The 27746-nt window shown below is 48.6% G+C and overlaps 1 protein-coding gene across 1 annotated transcript; it reads left to right on the top strand.

The window, feature by feature from the left end:
• The first annotated feature begins 1415 nt into the window (after positions 1-1415).
• Positions 1416-25229, top strand: ARHGAP9 (Rho GTPase activating protein 9). Its single transcript, XM_033137520.1, has 17 exons — positions 1416-1791; positions 3228-3448; positions 9326-9562; positions 11303-11491; positions 12698-12811; positions 13637-13698; positions 15333-15414; positions 15573-15668; positions 16613-16711; positions 17710-17836; positions 17994-18104; positions 19686-19784; positions 19942-20019; positions 20568-20612; positions 21602-21736; positions 22352-22457; positions 23605-25229. Exons 1-17 carry the CDS (start codon positions 1449-1451, stop codon positions 23789-23791), a joined length of 2331 nt encoding a protein of 776 aa, XP_032993411.1. The 5' UTR covers positions 1416-1448; the 3' UTR covers positions 23792-25229.
• The last annotated feature ends 2517 nt before the right edge of the window (positions 25230-27746 follow it).

The following is a 27746-nucleotide window of genomic DNA, read 5'->3' as shown; positions in this document are numbered from 1 at the left end:
AGGACTATCTTTTCCCTGCTTGGTTCACTCTCAGCTGCATACGTACAATGCATTTGAAGCACAATACTATCCCTGTAGAATGCTGGGAACTGTAGTTTGTTAAGGGTGTTGGGAATTATAGCTGTGTGGGGAGGGCAGTAATGTGCTTTAAATGTCTGGTGTGCATGCAGTGGTGGCTATGATATGGTTCGCGGTTTTTTGTTTTCATTTTTTTGCCGAGGCAGAAAGATCTCAAAAGCAAGTAAACTGACCATTGAAATAATATACTGTTAGCAACTGTGTGTGGCTTGGCGTAGGTGTAGCAGTTAGAGAGGTCTGGGAAACCTGTGGTGCTCCATATGTTGCTCCCATCATCTCCCATCATCCTAAGTGTTGTGTCTCAGCCTCACAATAGGATGGTTGGGAGGATAAAACGGGGAGGGAGCCACAACCTCTTTAGAGGAAGAGTGGGGTATAAATGTAATGAATAAGCAAGATGTTTTGGGACAGAGAAGGAGGACTAACTGGAGCCAATGCTCCAAGAGGGAAAGGCCTAATCTTCAATGCATATTTATATTATCCTATGGAATGCATTGCCAGTGTATGTATATTATGACTTTTGTAGCACTAGGAAGAAAAGCCTGGACTTATAATCCAATGGTTGCTAGGAATTTCCTGTGCTTTCCTGCAAAACTAAGGGCTTGTCAATAATAATAATAATAGGATGGGGGAGAATTTCAACTCAGCTTGAACCTACTTAATTTGCACTTTCTGAAACAATCTGAGAACTGAAACACAGACATTCTTTGAAATTTGCACTTCCCTGAATTTTGCAATGCAGTTCTCCAGCCAAATAGTGTGCACAAGAATGCATATACTGGGCTAAAAAAGCACACTAGAATTATAGGGGAAATTGCATACAAACAGGTATATAATAGGAGGAAATTAACACTAAAATGCTGGTGGGTTTTCTTGAGGACTTTTTCATTTTCAAAGAAATTACAAACTAATGTGGAAATGTGGAGAACTGAACTTAAGATGGGAAAAATGAGAAACAGAGAGAGACCAAAATTGACAGATCTACCCATCACTAGTGATAGAACATCTGCTTTGCATGCAGAAGGTCATTCCCTGGCTGGGACAGAACAGAATGTCCTGACTACAACCCCAGAGAGCCCCTGACAGTCAACGTAGTTATCCTGAGCTAGATGGACCAATGGTGGATTCAGTATTGGCCCGCTTCCTATGTTCGACATTCTTAGTACACTAATATTTCACCATGTATATGGTGATTCAACCAGCTGATTACAGCAGATGTGCCTAAGCGCACTGGCATCTTCTCTGTTCTAAAAGGTATATTTATATTTGTGTGTTCAGCCTCTCAGTGTTGTGCCCCTTCATAGGTGACAACACAGAGCTCCTCCTGGCACGCAGTTCCTGATGCTTCACGGCTATCCTGTTCTGATGAGATGCTTGCAGGACGGCGGCTACTGGAAGGGTTCAACCTCCGCCAGAGCGCACCATCGCTGGACAATTCCTCTGGCGCTGTTATGCTGCAAGCCCTCTACAACTACCAGTATAAGTCTGAGGATGGGAGGCAGGTGACCATTGCAGAAGGCGAGATCTTCCAGCTTATGCACAAGGCCAATGAGGACTGGTGGCAGGTGCGACGGCTTGGTCAGCCCAAGCAGAAGCGACCCATCTTTGTGCCTGCCAGCTACATGATTGAAGTGCCCCCTGGCACAAGGGCAGCCCGCCTGGAAAATACTACACAGCATCCTGGCATCAATGCAGAGCAAGGTGGTGGCACTGGTGAGTTTTTGGGGAAGGACCAAACAATGAGGATGCCAGTTTACATTGTAGACAAAACTGCTAGAATTTAAATAGAAATGCAACACATCTCACCATAGTGGGGAAGAATTTGACCAGATGACCTGTGTGTCTGCATCCTGACGATGGGAAATTTTAGGCCCTTGCTCTCCCTTCTTATCGGCCTTTATATTTAAGCTAGGCTTGGACTGGACACTCACATAAAGGGCACCTTAAAAGAGAGGACTCTCCTCTGACACACCTTTAAAAGAGGACTGTCGCCCTTATTGGGGTGGATTGCAGACATTCCAAGTGAGGACTGTAAAGCAGTCACACATTCCCCTCAGTCATGGCATTGCTCTCCTGAGAATCCCTACTCTCTGGGGTGATGGGAGCTGGAGTCCAAGGCATCTGGAGGGCACCATGCTGGGGCCTCGATATATGGGCAGGCTCATGTGGGAAGAGGCAACCAGGAACGAGCACAAGGGCAGGCAAGTGGATGGGGAAGCCAGCAGACTGCGAGGGGAGCAGCCAGAGCTTGGTGTGAGTGCCCAGGCTTTGCCTGCAAAAGGTTCTGGGTTCAATCCCCAGGTGGGGCTGTGCAAGACCCCCTATCTGAAACCCCTGAGAGCCACGGCCAGCGACTAGAGACCAGAGCTCTTCCCCCATTATTTCAATCAGCTTAGGCAATGGTCAGAGGTGATGGAAGTAGTAGCCCAACAACATCTGGGAAACCAAGGCTGAAGACAGCTGGACCAATGGTTTGTTTCCATATTAAGCCTCACATTGGATGCAGCGTGGAGATGACGATTGTTCCAGCAAAGATCTTGACCTGGAAGCATTGATAGCTCAGTTTAGGTCACAAGGAACCAATGGTCTACCAGCCGTGGGGTGGAGGGAGAAGTGAAGTCACAATAGAACCTGAGAGGACAACACTGTTCCTACCCCCTCCTCATCTCTGCAGCCTCTGGTAGATCACCACAAGAGATTCCTGGTTTGAGCCTTGGCTGGAAGAATGTTGACCCGTTGGTGGCTGTCGGGCCCAGCCCTGCAATAGGCGGCTGATGGGACACATTAGGCATGCTCTCCTGAGAGACTATGTGTGCACATGCTAGCATAAGGAAACTTCATGGCTAGAACTGGGGGTCTGGTAGTCAGTGGCCCCTGCTTAGAGGGTCAGCTGGTCTTTAATTAGATAACTCGGGTGTGTGTCTGAGAGATCTCAAGGAGGTATTTAGGAGTTGCTACAATTCCTTGGCTTTCTCCAGAACCTATGCCAGGCCTGGCCCAAGGCCGATCTATACGGCTATGCTGTTCTCACAGTGGGAAACCACATGCCTGTAGGAAGTCCACAAGCACGACATGAGGGCAGCAGCTCTCTTGCCACTTGTGCTTCCTAACAACTGGTGTTCATACGTTTCTGACCCTCATCCTTCTAGCTCACTTGGAAGTGCTGTCTTACTCTCTGGTAGACCTCTGCATGGAACCACACACCCCGCCTTTCCACCACGTCAGCCTCATGTCCTGCCACAGCCTCCCTCTGCGTTCCCGTCGCTCGTCTCTGGGCAGGAGTCGCAGCACAAGCGGCTTGCCCCAAACTGGTGACGCAAGGCAGGAGCAGAGTTCAGAGGAGCAGCTGCTGGCAAGCTGCGGCCAAGAGGTAAGGTGGCTCCGTCCTGTCTCAAACCTTTTCACATAATTAAGGTGTGTGAGGTGTGGGGAATAACTATGTGAACTCAGAAGCAGGGCTTGAAGGCCTCAGACCTCCCCTGTCCTCTGAGCCCTCCATTGGAAGGCAGACCCTTCGCTCCCTTCTGATGGCTTTAACCATCTTTAACCCATACATGGACTAGACCAGGGGCAAAGGTAAAAGGTAAGGGGACCCCTGACCATTAGGTCCAGTCGTGTCCGACTCTGGGATTGCGGCGCTCATCTCACTTTACTGGCCGAGGGAGCCGGCGTACAGCTTCCAGGTCATGTGGTCAGCATGACAAAGCCGCTTCTGGCGAACCAGAGCAGCGCACGGAAACGCCGTTTACCTTCCCGCCAGAGCGGTACCTATTTATCTACAGTACTTACACTTTGAAGTGCTTTTGAACTGCTAGGTGAGCAGGAGCTGGGACCGAGCAACGGGAACTCACCCCATCGCGGGGATTCGAACCACCGACCTTCTGATCAGCAAGCCCTAGGCTCTGTGGTAGTCAACCTTTTTATACCTACCGCCCACTAATGCATCTTTATTGATGGTAAAATTTCCTTACCGTCCACCAGTGCTCAATGGAAGGATTCAGCTTGTGCCGTAGAACCCCCTACCGCCCACCTAGAATCCTGAAACGCCCACTAGTGGGTGGTAGGGACCAAGTTGACAACCCGTGTTCAATCTAGACAGTCCTTCAAACAGAGTAATGTCCTCTATGACATGTGGGGAACCTTGGGATTCTCCCCAAGCCACACCCCTCACAAGCCCTGCTTTGTACACACACACACACACACACACACGTGTGTGTTTTGGCTTGGCTGGAATGTGTCCTTCAACCCTTGCAGGCCTGGTTAGAGGAAAGCGAAGGGTGTGTGAATTTGTGCAGAAACAAGCATGCTTTTAAAAAACGGGGAAAGGTAAAATTTACATTACCTGCTGCTCCTGCATTTGCTTCCGGGCCCACCCAGCTCTGGGACCAGAACATTTCTTACTGTCAGAAAGTTCTTCCTGTTGTTTAGTTGGAGTCTCCCTTCTTGTAAGTAGAAGCCCTTGGTTCGAGTCATGCCCTCCGGAGCAGGAGAAAGCAAGCTTGCTCCATCTTCCATGGGACAGCCCTTTAGACATTGGGAGATGGCTGTCATATTTTGTTAGAAAGTCAAACGAAAAAGCAGCTGGTCCTTGGTGCTGCCACCCCCCGGCTGACTTGGCCCTCTGAGGCCTGGGCAAGTGTACCCAGCCGCCCATGCACCCACACACCCTGCACAGCCCTGGGTCTCAGGCTGAAAAAGATTTCCTGCCTCTATAAAGAAGGACATGTGGCCATCCTGCTCCTCAGCTGCAATCCCAGTGAAAATCCCACTTCTCCTGCTACTGCTGGTTTTTTTTAATCACTAATTGTGGTGGGCAGGGCGGTGGAGGAGGAGGGATTTTCGTTGGGCTCACAACTGGGGAGGAAAGGGTTAATCCTTTCCCTACCGCTTTCCGGTCCTTACTTTTAAGCAAACAGAAACCACAGTTGTGGTTGCAGCAGCAGCATGGTAAATGCAGGGCATCAGCAGTTTGTACAGTAAAAGCAGTTTCAGGGTTTCCATTCAGTGTTCCTTACGAATTACTAAGGAAGGACTGGCCAGTGTCTCAAATAAGAGAGTTACAGGTGGGTAGCCATGTTGGTCTGCCATAGTCGAAACAAAATAAAAAATTCTTTCCAGTAGCACCTTAGAGACCAGCTGAGTTTGTTCTTGGTATGAGCTTTCGTGTGCATGCACGCTTCTTCAGATACACTGAAACAGAAGTCACCAGATCCTTAAATATAGTGAGGGAGTGGGGAGGGATATTACTCAGAAGGGTGGTGGGAATGGGGGATTGGCTGAGCCAATGTGTATCTGAAGAAGTGTGCATGCACACGAAAGCTCATACCAAGAACAAACTCAGTTGGTCTCTAAGGTGCTACTGGAAAGAATTTTTTATTTTGTTTCAAATAAGAGAATATCTCTAAATGGTAAAATACCCCTGCACTAGGGTCGAGGCAGACTTTTAACTGCACACTTACTTATATCTATTTAATAAGCTTTATATGCTGCTTAATCAAAAAGAAACCTATTAGAATCACAGAGCATCAATTGAATAATAGAATCACAGAATTGTAGAGATGAAAGGGACCCCGAGGGTCATCCAGTCCACCCCCTGCAATGCAGGACCTACGGACTGAACTATCCACTATCGGGATAGTGTTAGATTCCTGGGTGGTCACAGCAGCACACATCTGAACATGCTGCGCCCCACTTCCCCTTTTTTGCCCTTTCCCTGGGAGGCCGCTGGTCTTGCTCACACAGGATGTGGGGGAAGCCAGTGGGAGGGCCGGCAGAGCCTGCGGGTGTGCCTCCGAGCTGCACTCCCGACCCAGGCACTGACAGCAGTGAGTACCGGGCTGGGAGGGGGAACTGGGGCCGAGTTGCAACTCCCTGTGGGGAGGTGGGCATGAGCAAAGGCCTTTGGAACAGGCGGTTTGGGAGGGGGGTGTTTAAAATAGGGAAAGCGCTTGGGGGAGGCATACGCGGAGCAAAAGGAGGCGTTGTGGAGCGGAGGCTCTCTGAATTGTTGAAGGAATCATTGGAAACCCCAGCAGTGAAGCAAGTGTTTTCAGCTTCCTCTTGAGCAATGGGTGGGTGGAGGGAAGATCGAGAGGGGCCTCGCCAGCAAAGTCAAGGCTTAGGAAAGCAGCAGAGGAGGACCTCTCTGGAACAGGGCAGAGTTTGTGATGGTCTATGGCAGGGGCATAGCAAGGCGGGGCGAGGGGGGCGGGCCGCCCCGTGTTCCATAATGGAGGGGGTGACAAATTAGCAAGAAATATTTTTTTTTTGAAAAAAAATTTCTGGGGAAAAAAAATGAACTTTTTTTTTGATTTTTTTTTTAAATGCCTGCTCCGAAGGTCTTATCTTACTATACTAGGGATTATATAGCTATATATGAAATTTCATGCATATCAGTTAACATCTTGACCCTCCTCCACCAAAATAGCTGTTCACTTGGCTGTTTTCCTATGTCATAAAGGCTGAAATTTCAGTTCAGAGAACACTTTACTTTTCCCAACCCTAAGCCTGTGGAAAGCCATCTAATTAGACTTTAATTTGATTTTGAGATGTTTTTAGGTGGTAATTTAATTATTGCTTGATTTTATACCAGTGTTATGTATCTGGTGTTAACCACCCTGAGCCCTGAGGGTGGGATATAAATAAAAGGGTTTTTATTATTATTACTTGTTATTATTCCTTTGTAAGAAAATATGAAATAACGTAAAACTATTTTGGGGGGGGGGTCGACAAGAAATTTTCCGCACCGGGTACCACCTAACCTTCCCATGCCTTTGGGTTGGGGGTGACAAAAAATTTTTTGCCCCCGGGTACCAATTTACCTAGCTACGCCCCTGGTCTATGGATGGGGGTTCAGGTGGATTCTGTTGGGGTTCGGGGCGTGGTAGGATTGGTGTGGCTTGGAGCCAGCTTGTGTGACTCCAACCCAGGGCTCTGGCTGTCCACACGTACTTCTCACATTTAGTTGCATTTTGAGGATGAAATGGGGGGTAACTTTGGTTATTAGGTGGGGTAAAAATATTTCCGCTATAAGTAAAAGCCTTGTAGGATGGGAATGAATGAAAGGCACAAATACAGGATGAAAAAAAAATGAAAGGCACAAATACAGGATGGGTGACACTTGGCTTGAGAGCAGTACATGTGAAAAGGATCTAGGAGTCTTGGTAGACCACAAACTTGACATGAGCCAACAGTGTGATGCAGCAGCTAAAAAAGCCAATGCAATTCTGGGCTGCATCAATAGGAGTATAGCGTCTAGATCAAGGGAGGTAATAGTACCACTATATTCTGGTACCTGGAATACTGTGTCCAGCTCTGGGCACCACAGTTCAAGAAGGATACTGAGAAGCTGGAACGTGTCCAGAGGAGGGCAACCAAAATGGTCAAAGGCCTGGAAACGATGCCTTATGAGGAACGGCTTAGGGAGCTGGGTATGTTTAGCCTGGAGAAGAGAAGGTTAAGGAGTGATATGATAGCCATGTTCAAATATATAAAAGGATGTCACATAGAGGAGGGAGAAAGGTTGTTTTCTGCTGCTCCAGAGAAGTGGACACGGAGAAATGGATTCATACTACAAGAAAGAAGATTCCACCTAAATATTAGGAAGAACTTCCTGACAGTGAGAGCTGTTCGGCAGTGGAATTTGCTGCCAAGGAGTGTGGTGGAGTCTCCTTCTTTGGAGGTCTTTAAGCGGAGGCTTGACAGCCATCTGTCAGGAATGCTTTGATGGTGTTTCCTGCTTGGCAGGGGGTTGGACTGGATGGCCCTTGTGGTCTCTTCCAACTCTATGATTCTATGATTCTATGATTCTATGAATGTAAACTCCAGATTGGAGACGTCTGAGGATTACAGACCTAGATATGACAGATGATTACATGGTCAGTTCGTTCCTATGAATGAGGCAAGGTGGCTGCTCTGTCGCAGTGCAGTATTCGCAATGGCTGTGTCCCATGAGTAGCTGGTGTTGCTGAAGGGTAGGGTCATTTATTCATTTTTAAAACGTCTAAACTGCACCTTCATCTTTTTAAAGTCTCCACATGGACTCCAGTGTGGTTCAAATAAAAATCAAACTTCAATGCAATATTAAAACAAACATTTAAAAAGAAGATAAAAACAGTATTTTTAAAAATCTGGGAAAGGTTCTGGTGCCACATATGTGTCAGGAGGACACAACTCGTGATCTGGGGCCAGGACAGGCAGGTTTCGGGCTTGTAAGACCTGGTGTAAGAACCATACCCTTAGAATTAAAGCATTCTGATCCCAGGAATTAGTTTTGTGTACCAGAACTAAGTGGAGCCTTCTACACAAAAATCCATTCCTGGTTACCCCAAAGCTTTCTTTATCTTGGCAGCATAATTTAGGGTGTGTGAATTTTGCCACTTACACACCATGCATTTAAAGCACTATGGTGCTTTCATGGTTTTTTGTTATTGGATAATAGAATAGAATTGTAGGAAATTTTGGAAGTTACAAAAAGATATTTACAAGGGACGCAGGAGGAGGAGACAGGAGGAAGTCCCATTATGATGTGAGGAAGTAATATTAGTTTTAAGAAATGTGTAAGTTGTTGTTTTGTTATGTCTGTCATGTATGTTATTAGTGTAGTTATGGTTTTTTTGTATGTTTTTAGTAAAAAAATTAATAAATATTATTTTTTTAAAAAATAAAGCACTATGGTGCCATTTTCAACACCCCCAAAGAATTATGGGAGCTGTAGTTTGTTAAGGGTGCTGAGAGATGTTAAAAACAAACAAACACATTCGCTTCCCAGAGCTACAATTTCCAGAGTGGTTTAAAATTCAATCCCTCTTCACAAGGATCTCTAAGAACTGTAGCTCTGGAAGGAGAAGGGGGCAGCTCCTAATAAGTCTCTGCACCCTTAACAAGCTAGAGCTCCTGGGATTCTCTGGGGGAAGCCATGATGGTTTAAAGTGGTACGATACCGCTTTAAATGTATTGTGTGATGGGGCCTTTGTTGTTGCTATTGTTAACCAGTCGGGAGAGGCCTCAAATCTTCTTGATCGCCCAAATATCTATCAGCAGATCTGCCTTCTTCCCGGCCCTGATCTTGGGGATTGGGAAATGTTTATTTTTGAAGTTAAGTTATCCAGAGCTCTTTATTGGGTTCGCCATAAAAAATCCCGTGCTATGGAGGCTTCCTCTCACTTGTTCTGCATTCCACAATGAGGAGAAACTGCCTCCTCTTAATATCTGAAAAAAAATGAGCACCCCTGTTTTCTTCTGACAGATGTTAGATGATACTCACCTGCCTCCCCATCGTCCCGTTGGGGAAAAGACCCCAATTTACTGCAACCTGGAGGAGATGAAGCAACTAGCAACAATGCCCCCCAGCCCTCGCAGCCCCCCACTGCAGGTGCTGGACACCTGGGAGCACCACATAGATTCTGGTTCCCTGCGCAGTTACTATTACAAGCCAGTAACGGGTGAGAAGTCATGGAAACCACCACGAAGGAACCAAGAGATGGTGAGGCTGATGCTGGTTCTTACCAGGGTGTGCAGCTGCTAGTACAGATCCAGAGCCGTCTCATCCATAGAAGCCGGTGGCGCGGTGCGCCAGGGCGCTGGGCGCCCCAGGGGCGCCCCCGCGAGCCCGCCGGCATACCGGGCTCCTCCTCCCCAACCCGCCCCCGCCCCCACGGGCAGGCGGGCACTCGCGCGCCGGCGGGCGGGCTGTAAGCCGCCCGCCCTCGCCTCCCAGAGCCCCAGCTGGAGCGCTGGAGCGGCGCGGGGCTTTGCGCGACCTTCCAGCACTCCAGCTGGGGCTCTGGGAGGCGAGGGCGGCCGGCTCGCGCTCCCGCGCGCAGCCGGCCGCCCGCCCGATGCAGCGCGAGCTGCCCAGCAGCGCCGCGCCGTCCAGCTGCGCGCGGAGCGCGAGCTGCGCGGGAGCGCGAGCCGGCCGCCCTCGCCTCCCATCCCGGAAGCGCTGGAAGGGCGCGCAGAGCCCCGCGCCGCTCCAGCGCCACGCCCCTCACCCCCCGCTCGCCCACCCCCCTCCCAAGGGGCGGCAAGCGCGGGAGGGAGGCGGCGGAGAGGCGGCATGGCGGGGGCGCCGGAGGGATAGCCGCGCCAGGTCGGCAGATCCCCTTAAGACGGCTCTGTACAGATCTCACCTCCATCACTTCAAGCATTTCTCGGGGGGGGGGGGCTGGCAAACAGTGCTTTGGTGATAAGCGCACATTGTTGCCTCCCATCCTGGCCCTTTCAATCTCACAACAACGCCGTGAGGTGGGTAAGGCAAAGAAATAGACAACCTGCTTATTTACCATTCATCCGGATCTGTTTGCACGAAGTTTGTAGCGGGTTTGGCCAGCATCAACTATTTACTGAATATTTGTTCGCCGGAAAGATAGGCAATGTTGTGTCAAGCAATTGTGATCTCACACTTTCCAGCGTGTATTTCCCCATCACTTTCCTTACTGCAAAAAGTCCAGGGTTGCCACGTGAGAGCACCAAACCATCTTGCATTGCACAGCCTGAATATGCTAGTATGTGACTGAATCCCACCCCAAAATGGCAACAGTCTGGAAGCGGCCCTACGCCACCCAGCGATATTCATGGCTGCATCGAGATTTGAACCTGGGTCTCCCAAGTCCTAGCTGAGAACTATTAAGCACTACGCCACACAGGGGCGCCTGGTCCATTATTGGGGGGGGGGCGGTGGCTCACCTGTTCGGGAACCCTGCGGACAGGTACCTGCTGCCACCTCCCTCCCCGCAGGCTGCCTCCCTCTGAAGCCCGTTGCTTCCTGGCACCCTCTCCCTGGGCCACTGCGGAGGAATTCTGCAATAATTACTTCTAACGAACTAGGAGTCCTGGCCAAGGGGAAGGAGCCAGCCTGCCAGTGCCAGCTAATCTCCCAAGCTGGCTCTCCCCGCTCCCCACGCCCCACTGCCACGTGCATCCCTCCTCCACCAGGAGAGATTGTGCCTGTAGGTCTTGTTAGGACCATCAGCAGCAGAGGGTCAGGGCAGGAGGACGGAGGGCTGTTGCTTATGTGAGAGAGGAGGAGGTTTGAAAGAAATAGCAGGGGGCCCCTGGGGATTAAGACTCTGGAATTGCTGGGCCTGGGGTAGGGAGGGGGAAGGGCAACCTCTTTTAATTGGAAGCTGTCCGGTTCTCTAGATAGAGGCTTCTCTTCCACACACGCACACACACAGCACTTTACCCCTCCCTCCCACCTTCTGTGTTTCTGCATTTTTTGCAGCGCTTGATACAGGCAGAGGGAAACAGCCCCTCAGCCCCTGTAGACCCTCCTCTGGGCGAAACACTGGACAAAGACCCAGACGGAGCAGAGAGGGGTGAGCTGGAGGCTGGGAGTCAGGGTCTCCGGACCAGGGACAAGAAGCTGAGCTACACCAAGTCCATGGTGCTGCCAGAGACGCAGGTGTCCAAGGTAAGTCACCTGGGGGGGGGCTGGGGGGGAACTGTGTGCCCAAAAGAGGAAGAATTAGGTGCATTTGGTAGTGAATGGAGGCTGTGCGCACACCAGACATTTTGATGCAAATCCCTCCCACTGCAAGAATCCTGGGAACTGCAGTATACCTGTCACAGACTACAGTTCCCAGGATTCCTTGGGGGGCGATGGTCAGTACACAGCCTTGCATTACTCTGTGTGTGCCTGGAGCTGCAGCTGTGAGAAGGGGAGGGGCAGGGGCAGGGCAGTGGTGCAGAATGTGTTTTGACCAGGGCTTGCCCAATACATTTGGCTGCCTGAGGCAAGAGTGGGAAAAGGCATTGCCTCCCCTCCAACCCGTGTCAAGTAAAGGAGCAAAAGTAACCAATGTCAGCCCCTTTATTTTGGCACCTGAAGCAGAAATTCCTCTCCCCGTTCCCTGGCAGAGGAAAAGACAATAAAATATAGGGTGGTATCCAAACTTTGTGAGTAGACCCACCAAAATTAGTGGACTTGAGGTCATTGATTTTAGTTGGTCTACTCTGAGAAGGACTAACATTGGATATCACCTATAATAAAGGAAATAAGCAGCTGTTTGCTACCCCTTCGTTTCATCCAAAATCAGCTGTCAGGGGCAGTCATTTCCCTTTGCCAACGGACCCAGGTGGTGCTGTGGGTTAAACCACAGAGTCTAGGGCTTGCTGATCAGAAGGTTGGCAGTTTGAATCCCTGCAACGGGGTGAGCTCCCGTTGTTCGGTCCCAGCTCCTGCCCACCTAGCAGTTCGAAAGCACGTCAAAGTGCTAGTAGATAAATAGGTACCGCTCCGGCGGGAAGGTAAATGGCGTTTCCGTGCGCTGCTCTGGGTTGCCAGAAGCGGCTTTGTCATGCTGGCCACATGACCCGGAAGCTGTCTGTGGACAAACGCTGGCTCCCTCGGCCTATAGAGCGAGATGAGCGCCACAACCCCAGAGTCGGACACGACTGGACCTGATGGTCAGGGGTCCCTTTACCTTTACCTTTCTTCGTCTGAAGAAGTGTGCATGCTCATGAAAAGCTCATACCAAGAACAAACTTAGTTGGTCTCTAAGGTGCTACTGGAAAGAATTTTTTATTTTGTCTTTACCTTTAATGGCAGGGCTGGCCCTGGACTTGATACACCAAAGAGGCTGGGAGACTCACTTCTTCTGTGTCTTTCTCCTTCCAGGGAAGTCATCGCCGGAACCTTTCGCAACACAGTTGTGAGGCCTGGCTAGAGGAATACCCTGCACTGCCAGGATCTGCCAATGGTTCCCCCACAGAGAGCCCTGACCTGCTGCATGTAAGTGTGGTGCGGTGCTTAGAGTGTGTGAAGCTCACCGGGTGACCATGGGGCCGGCCTGCCTCACAGGGTTGTTGTGAGGATAAAAGGGAGGGGACCGTCTATATGCCACCTTGAGCTCCCCGGAGGAAAAGCGAGATATAAATATAATTGAACAAAGAAACCTCCCCTCCTCCCCACTGGAAAGGATCTGGTGCAGTGAGCACCCCAAGTTTAGGACTGCCATGTCAGGCAGGCGTCTTTCTCAGTTTTGGGGTGCGGTAAGATGCTCTTATGAAAAGAGAGCCCTGTGGGATCCGGCCAGTGGCACCGATAGTCCTGGACTATATACCTGTGGACCAGGTGCCTGTGGGAAACTTGCAGGCAAGATCCGATTGAAGTCAAAAGTGCAGCCCAGGCAATGGACTACCCAATAATAATAATAATAGGAAGAAATAGTGCAGGACAAAGAAGGAGAGCTTGGTGTGGCTTGGAGGGTGAATGAAGCAAAGGGGCGACAGGGAGTGAAATCCAGGCTTTGGAAAAATAAAGTTTTGCAAGGTGGGCTAGTGAGACCCAGTGCGGTACCTAATCCTAAACACCCACAATAAAATCATATATAAAACCAGCTCCGGGGCAGAACCTCTTAAAAGGCTTGTTGGAAAAGGAATGTCTTCAGTAGTCACCTGAGAAGGCAACAGAGCGAGCACCTGTCTGATAGGTGATGGAGAGATGCAGGTTAAGCTCTGTTGAGAAACAGAGGCTATTGGGGAGTATCCTGCAGCTCAGAAAAGGTCAGAGGGTTTGCCCATGGCGTTTGCTGATGCTGATGCTCCTTCGCTGCAGATGGTGGAGAAAACCGGACAGCTGAACAAAACCAAGATTGCAGAAGGAGGCCGAAAACTCAGGTACCTCGCTGGCATCCCCCTTGCGGTGGGAGGATGCTTGAGGAGGGGAGCTTTCCCCCCATTCCTTTTGGTGGAATCTGGGCAGCCCTTGGTCCTCTGGTCTTCATGCTAACCGGGCTGGTTGCTCAGTTCCAGCTGGATAGCAGTTCACAGCTGAAGGGGTTTTGACAAGCAATGTCCTGGCTGTGAAGGGACAAAAGGGCTGTCAGTGGATAATTGGGCCTTTTTTTCAGCTTACTGTCACAGATCAGGAAGGGGCCCAGCCAGCCTAGGAGGAAATAAAGCAGATTTGAGCCTGGGTTCTCTCCATCAGGGGAGGAGTTTGGTAGGGCAGAGGAAGCAAGCTTGTGGGAAATGGGACACATGGAGTTTGGAGTATCTAAATAAGCCTGATGGGCAATATGATGGATATACTATCATGACGATGACTGTGGAAGGCCCCAGGTTCAACCCCTGGCACTTCCAGGTAAGGCTGGGAGAGATTCCAGTCTGAAGCACCGTAGAGCTGCTGCCAAGTCAGTGTAGACCAGTGACCAGTAGCCTTGCTCAGCGTAAGGCAGCTTCCTGTGGTCCTAACTGCAGCTCAGAGAGCAGCTGGTCTTAAGGTAGGGCTGTGGTGATACTTGTGGCCTCCGGAGTTGCTGGGCTCCAGTGCCCACCCTCCATCACCAGCCATGATCTGGAGGGCTGGAGCAACATCGGGGGGGGGGGGCGGTTCTTCATCTATGACCTACGGGGAATTCTTTCTCCTTCCCTCAGGCTCAAACTAGGATATTGAGTTAGTTCCAGAGAACAGGAAATAGGTAAACAGAGTCTCACCTGATTCCTTGTTGACATCCATTTGTCTTGAGAGATAACGGAGTGTGCCCCTAGGGGTGGAGTCAAACAGCTGCATTAGCAGCACTGAAGTGACATCCTTGGGGGGCGAGCCTGGGCAGTGTGTGTGGAGGTTTTGGGCTGCCCAGATGAAAAGAACCCCCCCTCAGACTCGCTGATGTGGTCCAAAGGGAAGCAGAGCATGCCATTTGGCACCAACTTGGCTGCAGGAGCTGCTGAAAGGAGGCAGACAAGGTGCCACCCAACCACTCAGGACTTGTGTAGGCTTTATTCCTTAGCCTTTTCTTCTCGCAAGGCAGTGGAGGGTTAGGATCAGACTTTTCCATCTCCTAGATGAGCTACCATCCCACGTTGACAAGTCCCATCCTTCTACATCGTGTGCAGAAGCTGCCTTCTTGAAGGGAAGGGAAGGGAAGGGAAGGGAAGGGAAGGGAAGGGAAGGGAAGGGAAGGGAAGGGAAGAGAAGGGAAGAGAAGGGAAGGGAAGGGAAGGGAAGGGAAGGGAAGGGTAACCTGAAGGCATAAAGTAGGTTCTGAGCAAGATAAAATGATGTCTCCCATATCCATATGAAGTCTGAAAATCCAGGAAAGCCACTGACTGCTTTCAATGTAAGGTTGAGGTGGGTTCATTTATTTAACTGCAGCGCTTATTCCAGCCAGTTAATGCAATCAGTATAACATGCCTGCGTGTGGGTGCATTTGTTTCCATCCTTTTGTGTGTGCGCTCAGAATATGCATGCTGTCAGATTCACCCCCATAGATTCTCACCCTGCTTCTTCTCGCATCCCACCCCTGCAGAAAGTGTTGGGCATCTTCGTGGCTGGTGTTGGCTGGGAACAGTCTCATGTTCTACAAGGACCCCAAGGTGGCAGCTGCATGGGTGAGTGGGGCAAGCAGGGCACAATGTGGAAGGTGGAGGAGGAAGGAAGAGCTGGTTGTGCTCGGCAGCAGAAGCCTCCTGCCTCCCTTTCCCAGCTTGACACAGTGTCAAGTCAAGTTGTGGAGAACCAGCTAACTCCTTCTCCTCTCTTCCCGCAGACTCCAGCCAGTAGCCGGCCTGAAAGCAGTGTGGATTTGCGTGGGGCCCGCATTGATTGGGCCAGGGACTTGTCCAGTAAGCGGAATGTCATCCATGTAAGCATGTGAATGCTCAGGAAACGAGCCTGGGATACCTGGGGTCAGGTGTCACATTGCCAAGAACTGAACCCTTGTTGCCCCTACTGCGGCTTTGTTTGCTCTTCTCACTTGAGAACACAGAGTTGACCTTTAATGGTCCTGAGTTGGCCTGCAATAGAGAAGCAGCTAAAGAAGGGCTACTGCATGTGCTGTCCATGGAGAAGGGAGGGGATAATTTGGATTGTCTCTGCTGGGAAGTGGATGGTGAAAATGTGCTCAAAGGCTCATCCTCAAGAAGTGTGCATGCACACGAAAGCTCATACCAAGAACAAACTTAGTTGGTCTCTAAGGTGCTACTGGAAGGAATTATTTTATTTTTTATTTTGTTTTGATATTCTCAAGAGTTAGTCAACTCCTCACTCATAGCTAAATTCCCTCTCTAGGATTGGAGGTGATGGGAGACAGCTATTGCAGGAGCTTGATGGCTTCTCAAGACCCATTTTGTTGGTCACTATACGAAAGAGGACTAGTTGGGCCTCTAACCTGAACCAGCAGGTCTCTTATTATATCCAGTGTGGATGTAGTAGGGAGCCAGTGTGGTGTAGTGGTTAAGAGCGGTAGACTTGTAATCTGGTGAACCGGGTTCGCGTCTCCGCTCCTCCACGTGCAGCTGCTGGGTGACCTTGGGCTAGTCACACTTCTTTGAAGTCTCTCAGCCCCACTCACCTCACAGAGTGTTTGTTGCGGGGGGAGGAAGGGAAAGGAGAATGTTAGCCGCTTTGAGACTCCTTCGGGCAGTGAAAAGCGGGATATCAAATCCAAACTCTTCTTCTTCCAGTGGCTCCTCATACACATTTCCTTTGAAATGCAAGGCAATGTATTCTAGGAAAACACAGGGTTACACGGAGCCGTTGCCTAATCCAGTCTGTCTTCTCTCCTTTCCCCCCCTCTATTCTTCTTAGTTCCGCACCGTGACAGGCAATGAGTATCTCCTGCAATCAGGCAGTGAGGCTGTCATCCAAGACTGGTACCAGGCAATCAGAAGGGTCATCCGTAGGCTGGTGAGTGAGGCAATCCAAAAGGCTTAAGATGCCCTCAATTCTTCCTCCTCTTCCAAGTTAGAAATGCTTGAGGTTTTGTTCAATCTGCATTATTTTTAATGAACCATTCTCATTCGCACTTCATGGGACTGAAACATGGATTGGAATGCAGTTATTATTGGAATGCAGTTTTCAGCTGAAAAAGCAAATTACCAACATTATATTTTATGTTAAAATGTGCACAAAATACATTTTAGAATAAAGCTGTATTGTTGTTGTTCAGTCGTTCAATCGTGACCGACTCTTCATGACCCCATGGACCAGAGCATGCCAGGCACCCCTATCCTCCACTGCCTCCCGCAGTTTGGCCAGACTCATGTTAGTAGCTTCGAGAAGACTGTCCAACCATCTCATCCTCCGTTGTCCCCTTCTCCTTGTGCCCTCCATCTTTCCCAACATCAGGGTCTTTTCCAGGGAGTCTTCTCTCCTCATGAGGCAAAGCTGTATTAAAATAGTATAAAACTGTGTATTTTGCAGGAAAACACATTGAAAATGGATTTGTGCTTTTTTAAAAAATAAAAAAATACAGCTTGATGTGGGAACAGGGACTTAGGACCAAACCTAATAAATCTAACCCCATTGGAGATGTGACCCATGGTGTCAGAGAAGGATTGGTGCATGACAGAAGCAGACAACCAGGGAAGGCTAATGGCCTCACAGCTGACCCCTCCCGCTTTCCAGACCCAGGACTTTTAAGGGGTCAGTTGCAAAGCTGAAAGTGTGGTTGAGCAAGACTGGAATTAAATGAAATGTCAACTGGAAGGTTATGTGGGTCAGGGGGTTGCATCACCCTGACAAGTCACTGACCAGCCCAATTTAGGTCTCCATACCAATGAAACACCACATTTTGCATTTGGGATAAATTGGAAATTAAATCCACTTGCCTGCTTTGCCCCTTACTTTGCCCCTTACTTTGCCCCACCCCTACTGGCTTCTTCTGCCTCCCTTCCACACTGCAGGATCAAGAGAACCCTCTGCATGAGCCACTTCTGTATCCACTCTGCCGGTCCAACAGTGCTGAACTTGTGGATCTCAGTGCTGATGATGACGAGGAGCCGGGTGCTCTGAAGAATGAGGCGCAGGCAGGTGTGTGCCAAGCAAATCTGGGTGTGGGGAATGCGAAGAGAGTTGCTTAAATGAAGCTGCCTTGGCCTAGGTAGGGGAGCTGGGACAACTGAGCTTCAGCTACTGTAGCAGCTGCCTTAACTTCTTCTCTCCCGCCTTCTCCCTGCCCATCTCCTAGCGCCCTCGAGTCCGGACAGAGCCTACAAGAAACGGGTCAAGAGCAAGCTGAGGCGCTTCATAGCAAAACGGCCGCCACTGCGGAGTTTGCAGGAAAAAGGACTGATCCGAGGTGACTACCCAAACCCTTGCAGCTTAGGCGGCGTATGAATGGTGGACTTTTAGAGGTATTGTAGAGTTGGCATCACGATGCACTTGCTCGTAATGCTTCAGATGGGAACCCCTTAAAAAGGCAAAACAAGTCGCCATAATTGTGACCGGTATGGCTGCAATAAAGGTAAAGGTAAAGTTACCCCTGACCATTAGGTTCAGTCATGGACAACTCTGGGGTTACGGCGCTCATCTCACATTACTGGCCCAGGGAGCTGGCGTTTGTCCGCAGACAGCTTCCGGTTCATGTGGCCAGCATGACTAAGCCGCTTCTGGCGAACCAGAGCAGCGCACGGAAATGCCGTTTACCTTCCCACCAGAGCAGTACCTATTTATCTACTTGCACTTTGACATGCTTTCGAACTGCTAGGTGGGCAGGAGCTGGGACCAAACAATTGGAGCTTACCCCGTCACAGGGATTCAAACCACCGACCTTCTGATTGGCAAGCCCTAGGCTCTGTGGTTTAAATTTTGGTGTGGCTGTTGTGAACATGAAATGTAGCAGGAGCCAACATGGTGCCCTCCAGATGCAGTTCTCTCCTTTGGATGATACCCAGCTCTACCTCTCCTTCCAATCAGAATCAGTGAAGGTCCTGTGTGAGTGTCTGGAGAAGGTTGGAGGATGGATGGTGGCTAACAGATTGAGGTTGAATCTTGACAAGACAGAAGTACTGATTTTGGGGAATGGGGCAGGCAGGTGTGGAGGACTCCCTGGTCCTGAATGGGGCAACTGTGCCCCTGAAGGACCAGGTGCACAACCTAGATGTCACTTTGGACTCACAGCTGTCCATGGAGGCACGGGTCAATTCTGCGTCCAGGGCAGCTGTCTACCAGCTCCATCTGGTACACAGGCTGAGATCCTACTTGCCCGCAGACTGTCTCACCAGAGTGGTGCATGCTCTGGTTATTTCCTGCTTGGACTACTGCAATGCACTCTATGTGGGGCTACCTTTGAAGGTGACCCGGAAACTACAACTAATCCAGAATGCGGAAGCTAGACTGGTGACTGGGGCCAGCTGCCGAGACCATATAACACTGGTCCTGAAAGATCTCCATTGGCTCCCAGTACGTTTCCAAGCACAATTCAAAGTGTTGGTGCTGACTTTTAAAGCCCTAAATGGCCTCGGCCCATTATACCTCCACCCCCATCATTCTGCCTGGACACTTGAGGTTCAACGCTGAGGGCCTTCTGGCAGTTCCCTCACTGCGAGAAGTGAGGTTACAGTGAACCAGGCAGAGGGCCTTCTTGGTAGTGGCGTCCTTCCTGTGGAAAACCCTTCAGATGTCAAAGAAATAAACAACTATCTGACTTTTAGAAGACAGCTGAAGGCAGATTCCCTGTTTAGGGAAGTTTTTAATGTTTGATGTTTTATCACGTTTTTACTATTCTGCTGAGAGCTGCCCAGAGTAGCTGGGGAAACCCAGCCAGATGGGTGGGGTATAAATATTATTATTATTATTATTATTATTATTATTATTATTATTATTATTAATATTATTATTATTATTATTATTATTATTATTATTATTATTATTTCCCCAGACCAGGTCTTTGGTTGCCGGCTAGAAGCCTTGTGCCAACGGGAAGGGAGCACCGTCCCACGTTTTGTCCAGCTGTGTGTGGAAACTGTGGAACAGAGAGGTACGCTGTGCTCACCATTCCTTCTCCATAAGCCATTGCCTGGGCTGGGAATTGGCCCTTCCCCTGACCCTGGTAGTAGCCTTCTGCCCCCACTTTGCCCAGTTCCATTGGGGGGGTCCATGAGATTTCACAGTAGGGTCTCTCCTCTGCTTTTCAGGACTGGATGTAGATGGAATCTACAGGGTCAGTGGGAACTTGGCCGTTATTCAAAAGCTGAGATTCATAGTTGATCGTGGTGAGTAATTACAGTGATAAATGGAAGTGGGGGGAACTTGCAGAGAAATGAGTTGCTGAGTCTCCAAGCCATCTCGTCCTCTGTCATTGGGCTTTTCCTTTTGTGATGATGCAGGAAGCATTTGAAAAACGGAGGCCAGTTTGAAAAGTACTTTTCAGCCTGTTCAATACCAACGCACATTTTTTTCCCTGTCTTGGGGGTGGAGAACAGGTCTGTAGTTTTGTTTCCAGTGTGGTTCAGCTGTAGAACAGCCAGAGGACAGAAGCCACCTATTGGCTGGCACCCAGAAGGTAACCAATACACACATGCCTGCTCCCCTAAAGCCGTTTTGCAGCTGCTTTTGCAGTTATTTATAATAAGGCAAATAAAACATACTGCTTTAATATGTGTATAAATCCTAGAGCTGAAGCATAAGGAGGACAAGGGTGATAGCTGAATCAGTGTATGGCTTGCTGATATGTATGTGTCAGACATGCTGTGAAGACAGGATTACCAAAGGCCTTGTTCCTCTTACTGGTGTCCTCAGTAACCATTGCATTGTCTTGCAGAGCGGGCCGTGACCTCAGATGGGCGCTACGTCTTCCCCGAGCAAGGTAATGTCAGGTGCTTGCTTCTCTGCGCCTTTGTCTCTGTGAGCTCAAGAACACAGACTGAGAAACACAATACAAGCAAGACAGAGGTGGAAGCCTCTTATGGGGCCAACTTGTGCCTTGAATGCGGGATGCGGTTCTCTTGAGTTGCAGAATAACAGAGCTGGAAGGGGCCCCAGGGGTCATCTAGTCCAACCCCCATTCAGTGCAGGATATGTAATGCAGGAAGTAACCACCGCACCCTTGACAGGTGGCTGCCCAGCCTCTGCTTAAATAGCTCCACCATCTCCCAAGGCAGTCTGTCTCATTGCCAGTCAGCTCTTATACAGTGGTACCTCGGTCGTTGAACATAATGCATTGCAGGAGACTGTTGGACTTCTGAAACGTTCAACAACCGAGGAGCAATGGGCGGTCGGCAAAAAACGAAGAAACGTGCCTCGGAAGCCATTTGACTACTGAGGTGTATTCAAAAATGGAAGCATTCACTTCTGGGTTTTCGGTGTTTGGGTTCCAAATTGTTCGGCTTCCGAGACACTCGAAATCCAAGGTTCCACTGTATATAGTTAGCATGCTTCTCCTAAGTATAGGGAAATACACCTCCCCTGCAATGGCCACAAATTTGCCCTTTTCTCTGCAGCGACACGGGATTAATCTCCCCCCTCTTTGTGACAGCCTTTCAGACATTTGAAAGACAGCTGGGATGTCTTTAACCTTCTCAAGGCTAAACAGACCCACCTCCTTCAACTGTTCCTCACAGGCCTTGCTTTTCTTTGCCACTCTTGTCAGGACACACTCCAACGGTTCAACGTCCTTTTTAAAATGTGCTGCCCAGAACTGGACGCAGTACTCCAAATGTGGCCTGGCCTGTGCAGAATTAGAGTGGAACAATTGCCGCTTGTGACCTGGGCACAATGATTCCTTTCAGGCCGACTTTTCTGACTCCTCATTTGCCCATCTTCAGCAGCTCTGCTGTCTTATTTCTCCCTTTCTAGAGGAGAAGCTGCGCCTCAGTGACCCACAATGGGACGATGTGCATGTGGTAACAGGGGCCCTCAAGCTTTTCTTCCGGGAGCTGCCTGAGCCACTGGTTCCTTACAGCCTCTTTGATGAATTTGTGGCTTGTGTCAGTAAGTGTATCTCCTGTCCTTGCCTTTTGGCTTTGGTTCCCCATAGCTAAAGGAATGACCTAAAGGGATGACATCACATTTCCCTCACCCTGCCCCCAGTTAGCACATTATAATGGGAAACACGGGTTATTGGCACACATGCGTAACATAGAGCTTGGGTGGAAAGCAAGTAGAGAAGCCAAGATCACATGGTTGGTAAAATACCTACTGTGGGAGCACATACATCAGCTGCCAACAATTTTCTCTGCAGCTGGGGATGAAAAATGGCTCCGAACAAGTATATAGGTACTGCCCTTTTCTGCAATAATTCACCTAGTAACTTCCTACTTTTTTGAGTAATTGAACCCCAAAGCCTTGGTTTTTACCAACTAAGATCTGGGTTTGTAAAATTACTTTATTAGCAGTGTAATCACTGCAGAGTCATTTGCATTCTGTTTCTAAGATTAGAAGTCCTGTTTCTTTCACAAGATGAGCAAGAACCTCAAGCCATTTCCTGGTCTCTTGTGGCTCCTGATGATGCCTCTTGTCTTGAAAGCTGGTGGTGTCTCTATAAGCATGCCTATTATCTCACCTCCTGCCCAATTAAGGAGTGGCCGGTTGCTTTTCCCTACACAGAGTTGTCTGAACCCAAGGAAAAAGTATCCAAGCTTGCAGGACTGATCCAGAGCCTCCCCCAACCGAACCAGGACACACTGCATTATTTACTGAAGCATCTTCGCAAGTAAGGAAGCAGGATTAATGTACCATACAACCCTATGTATTTTCTTATTCCACTACCTGTTACAGGCATGTGCGGCATTGGTTACTAATGTTAGAAGGAAGCTGTTAAGTATACTGTTAAAAAACCTTGTTTAAAATCCCATTAAAACACTGACAGACAATCAGTGTTTTATCTGTCATCACTGGACTCGCAATTACGTTGCATTGTGCACACACAATCACAGGACAGCAATTGCAGAGAAGAGCTATATTGTGGAAGCAAACTGGTATAATTCCAGCTCTCTTGCTTCTGCTATCAGATCTACTCTGCAAGGCTATACTGAGTTTGGAAAGCTGGAGTGTTTGGGAGCTAGCACTGCATGACCCAGTGATGAGAAATTGAAGTTCCAGCTGATTGGAATCAGAATGTCCAAGGATGTCTTTTGTAGGTCGTAAAAATAAGGAATGTTGGGCTTCAAATCTTAAATTTTTCTTAGTGTGATGTACAGAGAAAGAAGCATGTGTAAAGCGTTTTCCTCTGACCTGGATTACAGGTGAAACTCGAAAAATTAGAATATCGTGGAAAGGTTCATTTCTTTCAGTAATTCAACTTAAAAGGTGAAACTAATATGTGAGATAGACTCATGACATGCAAAGCAAGATATGTCAAGCCTTTATTTGTTTTAATTGTGATGATTATGGCGTACAGCTGATGAGAACCCCAAATTAACATTTTCAACTTTGGGGTTTTCATCATCTGCATGCCATAATCATCACAATTATAACAAACAAAGGCCTGACATATCTCGCTTTGCATGTCGTGAGTCTATCTCATATATTAAACTCCAGTAGCTAATGAAAACAATTGCTTACATAAATGGACTTTTCCACGATATTCTAATTTTTCGAGTTTCACCTGTATTACAACAAGCCCACATATAGACTAGGGAAAGGACATTCCAGTTCATGGGATGTGACTTTCAAGCTGGTTGAGCACCATTTTTTAAGATCTCAAATCCAAAGCATATCCACATACCTGCTTTGGCCATGTGTGTGCTAGACAGAGGCCAGTGCGTTATGATGGTGTTCTCTCTCTCTCTCTCTCTCTCTCTCTCTCTCTCTCTCTCTCTCACTCTCTCTCTCTCTCTCTCTCTCCCCCCCCACTTCAGAGTGATGGAGCACTCAGATATCAACCGGATGACGACACAGAACATTGGCATTGTCTTTGGTCCAACACTCCTGAGACACGAGCGAGATGCAACCAGCCTGGTGGAGGGCATGGTGTACCAGAACCAGGTGGTGGAGCTGCTCCTTACTGAATTCCCCAGCATCTTTGTGGCCCCAGGTGCTGAATGACATGGCTGGCACCTAAATCTCAGAGGCTGACGGTTTTATCTTGAAGGCGCACTAGATCGCGGATCATCTAGTCCTGGGGCAAAGGACTGGCTCTGAGCACCTCTGACCTGGCATTTGCTATTAGACCAGTACTGCTTGGCATCAGCTTCTTGCGGTGTGGATTTCTAGGTGGCTTGGGCTCTGCAGGGTCATAATCCAGGATCTTGAGACCGAGTCAAATTTAGAAGCTGGTGCACCGTAGGGGAAGGTGTTCTCTACCTACTACCCCCCACAAAGAACTATTTCCGACGCCTCAAATGTAGCTGAGGCAAAATGAAGCGGAGACTGGCAGCACTTGGACCTAGGCCCACAGGGTCCAGCACGATTCCTTGAGTATGAATGTGAAAAGAGAAGGCTGTCGAAAACAGGCTCCCCGTTAACCCTGCCCCTCTGACATCACCATTCAGCCAAGTTCAGCAGCTCATTCTCTTGAGCCAACGGTTATGTTTTCTCCACATGACTTGCTGCCTCCGATGTGTAAGGCACCTTTGCTCTGTTTTTGCACCCTTCTGCACCAGTTCCTCATTTTGTCCTTGCAGTAAAGTCATGCAGTAAAGCATACATCCTCTAGGACAGGAACAAGGAACCAGTGCCTGTCTTAAGAGGTTTCTGGTCCACAGTTCCTATTGTCCCTGACCATTGGCTATGCTGCCTGGGGCCAATAGGGTTTTGGAGTCCAGCATCTTCTGAAAGGAACCAGCTTCTTTATGCCTGCTCTAGGTGTCCTTCGTGACTCATAATGTTAGGGCACACCAGTACTTTTAAATTAAAATAAAAAGGTAAAACTACTTTGAAACTGCCATGGTTTCCTGCAAACAACCCTAGGAACTATAGCTTAATGAAGCTGTTGAATTTTCTGTACTGGAGATCCAGTACAGGTTTTTTTGGTCCAGAGCTATGACATTCCACTCTAATTCTGTGGCTCTCTGAATTGTTTGGGTCATAGCTTATGGCAGCCTTCCCCAATCTGTCACTCTCAATATGTTTTGGACTATAGCTCCTGTCAGCTTCAGTCACCATGACCAAAGCCCAGGATCAATGGGAGTTATAGTCCAACAATCTCTGAAGGGCACCAGGTTGGGAAGGCTGGCTCATGGCATGCAAAGAGGTTTGCATTTAACAACTCACCTGGTAGCCCTAGTTGATCAAGAATCTCTTGTGGGCAAGTGAGCACACTGGCAGAAAAGAAATGGACCACTCTTTGTCTCCTCTGCCAACCTCAGCCATGGAGGAAGAAGGTTGGTGGAATGGAGAAAAAGTTATCCAGCCCAGACAGTGGAAGTCCTTTTTTGGGGGGGTGAGTCTTAAAAGTTAGTAGCCAGTCTTCCCATGCCCACTATGGAGACAGTGGCTACTACCCTCATAGCAAACACATTTTTGTTTGTTTTGTTTCTGTTTTGGTAGGCTCTTGTGGACTGGCACATAGTTCCTGGAACTTTTCATCTTGATTTTCTCAGTGACTTGTAATAGTCGAGGAAGGGAAGCATACAATAAAAAGAATTTCTGAGTGATCCATCCCCTCTCTACTGTACAGGGCAGAATCAAGCATCTTGGGAACCTCAGTTTGGTGGGGAAGAAAAGAAGTTTCCTAATGGTTACAGAAAAAAACAACCTATAGATCAGTGGTGAAGAACCTGTGGCCCTTCAGATGTTGTTAGACTCAAATTCTCAACAGCCCCAGCTGGCATTGCAAATTGTCAGGGATGATGGGAGCCGGGGCAGCCCATCTCATTTTGCCACCCAAGGTGAAAAGGGAATGTGCTGCACCGCACCCTACGCTGCCCCTTCTTACCAAACTCAGTGAGAGCTGGAGCGCTCTTTTCCAACCCCAGGGAGGGGGATGGGACAAGCTACAATGCTGTGTGCAGGAATGCTCTCAGGAGTCTGAGAGGCGTTATGATAGCCATCTTCCAATATCTATAGGGCTGTCACATGGGAGACGGAGAAAGCTTGTTTTCTCCTGCTCTGGAGGGTAGGACTCGCTTGGCTTCAAGTTACAAGAAAGGAGATTCTGGTGAAACACCAGGAAGAACTTCCTGATCGTAAGAGCAGTTCAACAGTGGGACAGACTCCCTCGCAAGGTTGTGACTCTTCTTCCTTGGAGGCTTTAAAGCAGAGCTTGGATGGCCATCTGTCATGGATGCTTTAGCGGAAATCCCTGCGTTGCAATTGGACTAGATGACCCTCGAGATTCAATTCTGATTCCACAAAGCATTCCTTCTTGCCTTCTCAGCCCAGGGATGGGGTGGCGGCAGCGTGGAGGGGGAAGACGAGCAGCAATGCCCGCCATGTAGGAATGCCCAGGCTCTCGCTGACTTCTCTGAGAGCTGGGGCGCTCCTCAAGGCATCGCCGCTTGTCTTCATCCTGGGGTGGGGAAGGGAAGCAGTGACACCATGTGCTGGAAGCAGTAGGGCAGATGGGGCACTGCCTTGTGCACCTCTGCTGTCTGAGGCGGGTGTTTCACCCCATCTCATTGGTGGGCCGGCTCTGATGGGAGCTGAAGGCCAACAACACCTGGAGCCACAGGCTTCCCACACCTGCTGCAGAGGATTTGAGGAGGCTCCTGGACAAGGCTTCTGTGCCTTCAACAACTAACTGCATAAGAAGCAAAAAATTATTAGATGAATCTATTCCCCATCCCTGCCTAATGCCCCCCTCCCCCCGTTGGTTTTCTCCTGGTCCTATAGTTGTTCGTGACATTAGGTGCCTGAACAGGAAAGAAAGACTGTAGCCCTGTAGTCAGGAAACTGGTCCACACAACTTGCTCTCTGAAATCTTCTGGCTCTTTCTGGTGCATACTCCATGTATCCTTCAGTTCTCTCCCAATATACTTATTTGGAAAATGAACTCTCATGAGCAGAGCAAGTTCTTCAAACAATGCATCACAAATAGTCCTGTGCTCAAAACAAATGAAATGGGTGCATCCTTGTATTTGGCGGTGGGTGTTTTTTTTTTCAAATATGACATTTAAAAGCATATCTTGGCTTCTTTATGTGCTATCTATGCCACATGCAACTGTTGTTGAAGAAGAAGGATAATTTGGTTGTGTATAATCAGGAAGCACCACCAGTTGCTTGCTCCTTAATAAATGATTTTTTTAAAAACAGTCAGCCAATTTGAAAAGGTTCCATTATTGACCACCCAGTCAGCTGCAGCTCTGTATCAACTGCAATTCAGCTGGCTGGAAAGAGCTGTTTCAAGCACCTTGTTGGAGCCATTCCCATCCAGAAATCTACTGAGTAAGCAAAGGTTAATCAGTTGAAGATTGCCTATATTATTTTGGTAGTACGCCCACTATGGAAGCTCAGTGCATTTCCTAGATCAGGAGTAACCCATTCTCTTGGCTTTCAGTATGCTGAAGCTATAGCCCAAGTGAGAGTATGCTGTGCACAGGGGTGACTGGCTGGCCACTTGTTTCAGTCACTTACAAAGTTATCTCCCCCATTCCTGGAGCAGCTGGATGTGTTTTTAAAATATTTAAAAGTGACCAAGATGGATGCAATGAATTCAGTTTCAATTAAGAAGTTTGTATTAAAATAATAATTGATCTGAAACTCTGGATGCTGTAATGCATGCTGAGAACCAGGGTTACATTAGGGAGGAGAAACGTTTGGGTGTAAGAAAACCAAGGCTAAAAAGATAGGCTAGATGACTGCTATGTGCAGTTCCTCAACTGTATGAGACTCTTTCAATGTGTATAAAAGGGACAGACTTGCTTCTCCTCCCTTAGGAAATATTTTCAATTTTCATTTTATTGGTGTTTTTTCTCTTTAAAAAAAAAGAGAGAAAGATTTACAGGTAAAAAATACTCGCACACCTATATACAATCCATAAAAATACATGTCACTATGATATGCCTAGAAATTTTCCCCTACCACCCACCCTTTTGCTTTAATACTTTCCCCTTCCCATAGA

This window comes from Lacerta agilis, chromosome 2 (genome assembly GCF_009819535.1).
Source record: "Lacerta agilis isolate rLacAgi1 chromosome 2, rLacAgi1.pri, whole genome shotgun sequence".
NCBI classification, from domain to species: Eukaryota; Metazoa; Chordata; class Lepidosauria; order Squamata; family Lacertidae; genus Lacerta; species Lacerta agilis.
This window is presented reverse-complemented; position numbering and strand designations above follow the sequence as displayed.

Excerpts from the sequence above, each read along its gene's own strand:
- ARHGAP9 (XM_033137520.1), top strand. The coding sequence starts at position 1,449 with ATGCTTGCAGGACGGCGGCTACTGGAAGGGTTCAACCTCCGCCAGAGC. Across the intron at positions 3,449-9,325 it reads TGGCAAGCTGCGGCCAAGAG|ATGTTAGATGATACTCACCT; the intron begins GTAAGGTGGCTC and ends TTCTTCTGACAG. Across the intron at positions 20,613-21,601 it reads CTACGTCTTCCCCGAGCAAG|AGGAGAAGCTGCGCCTCAGT; the intron begins GTAATGTCAGGT and ends CTCCCTTTCTAG.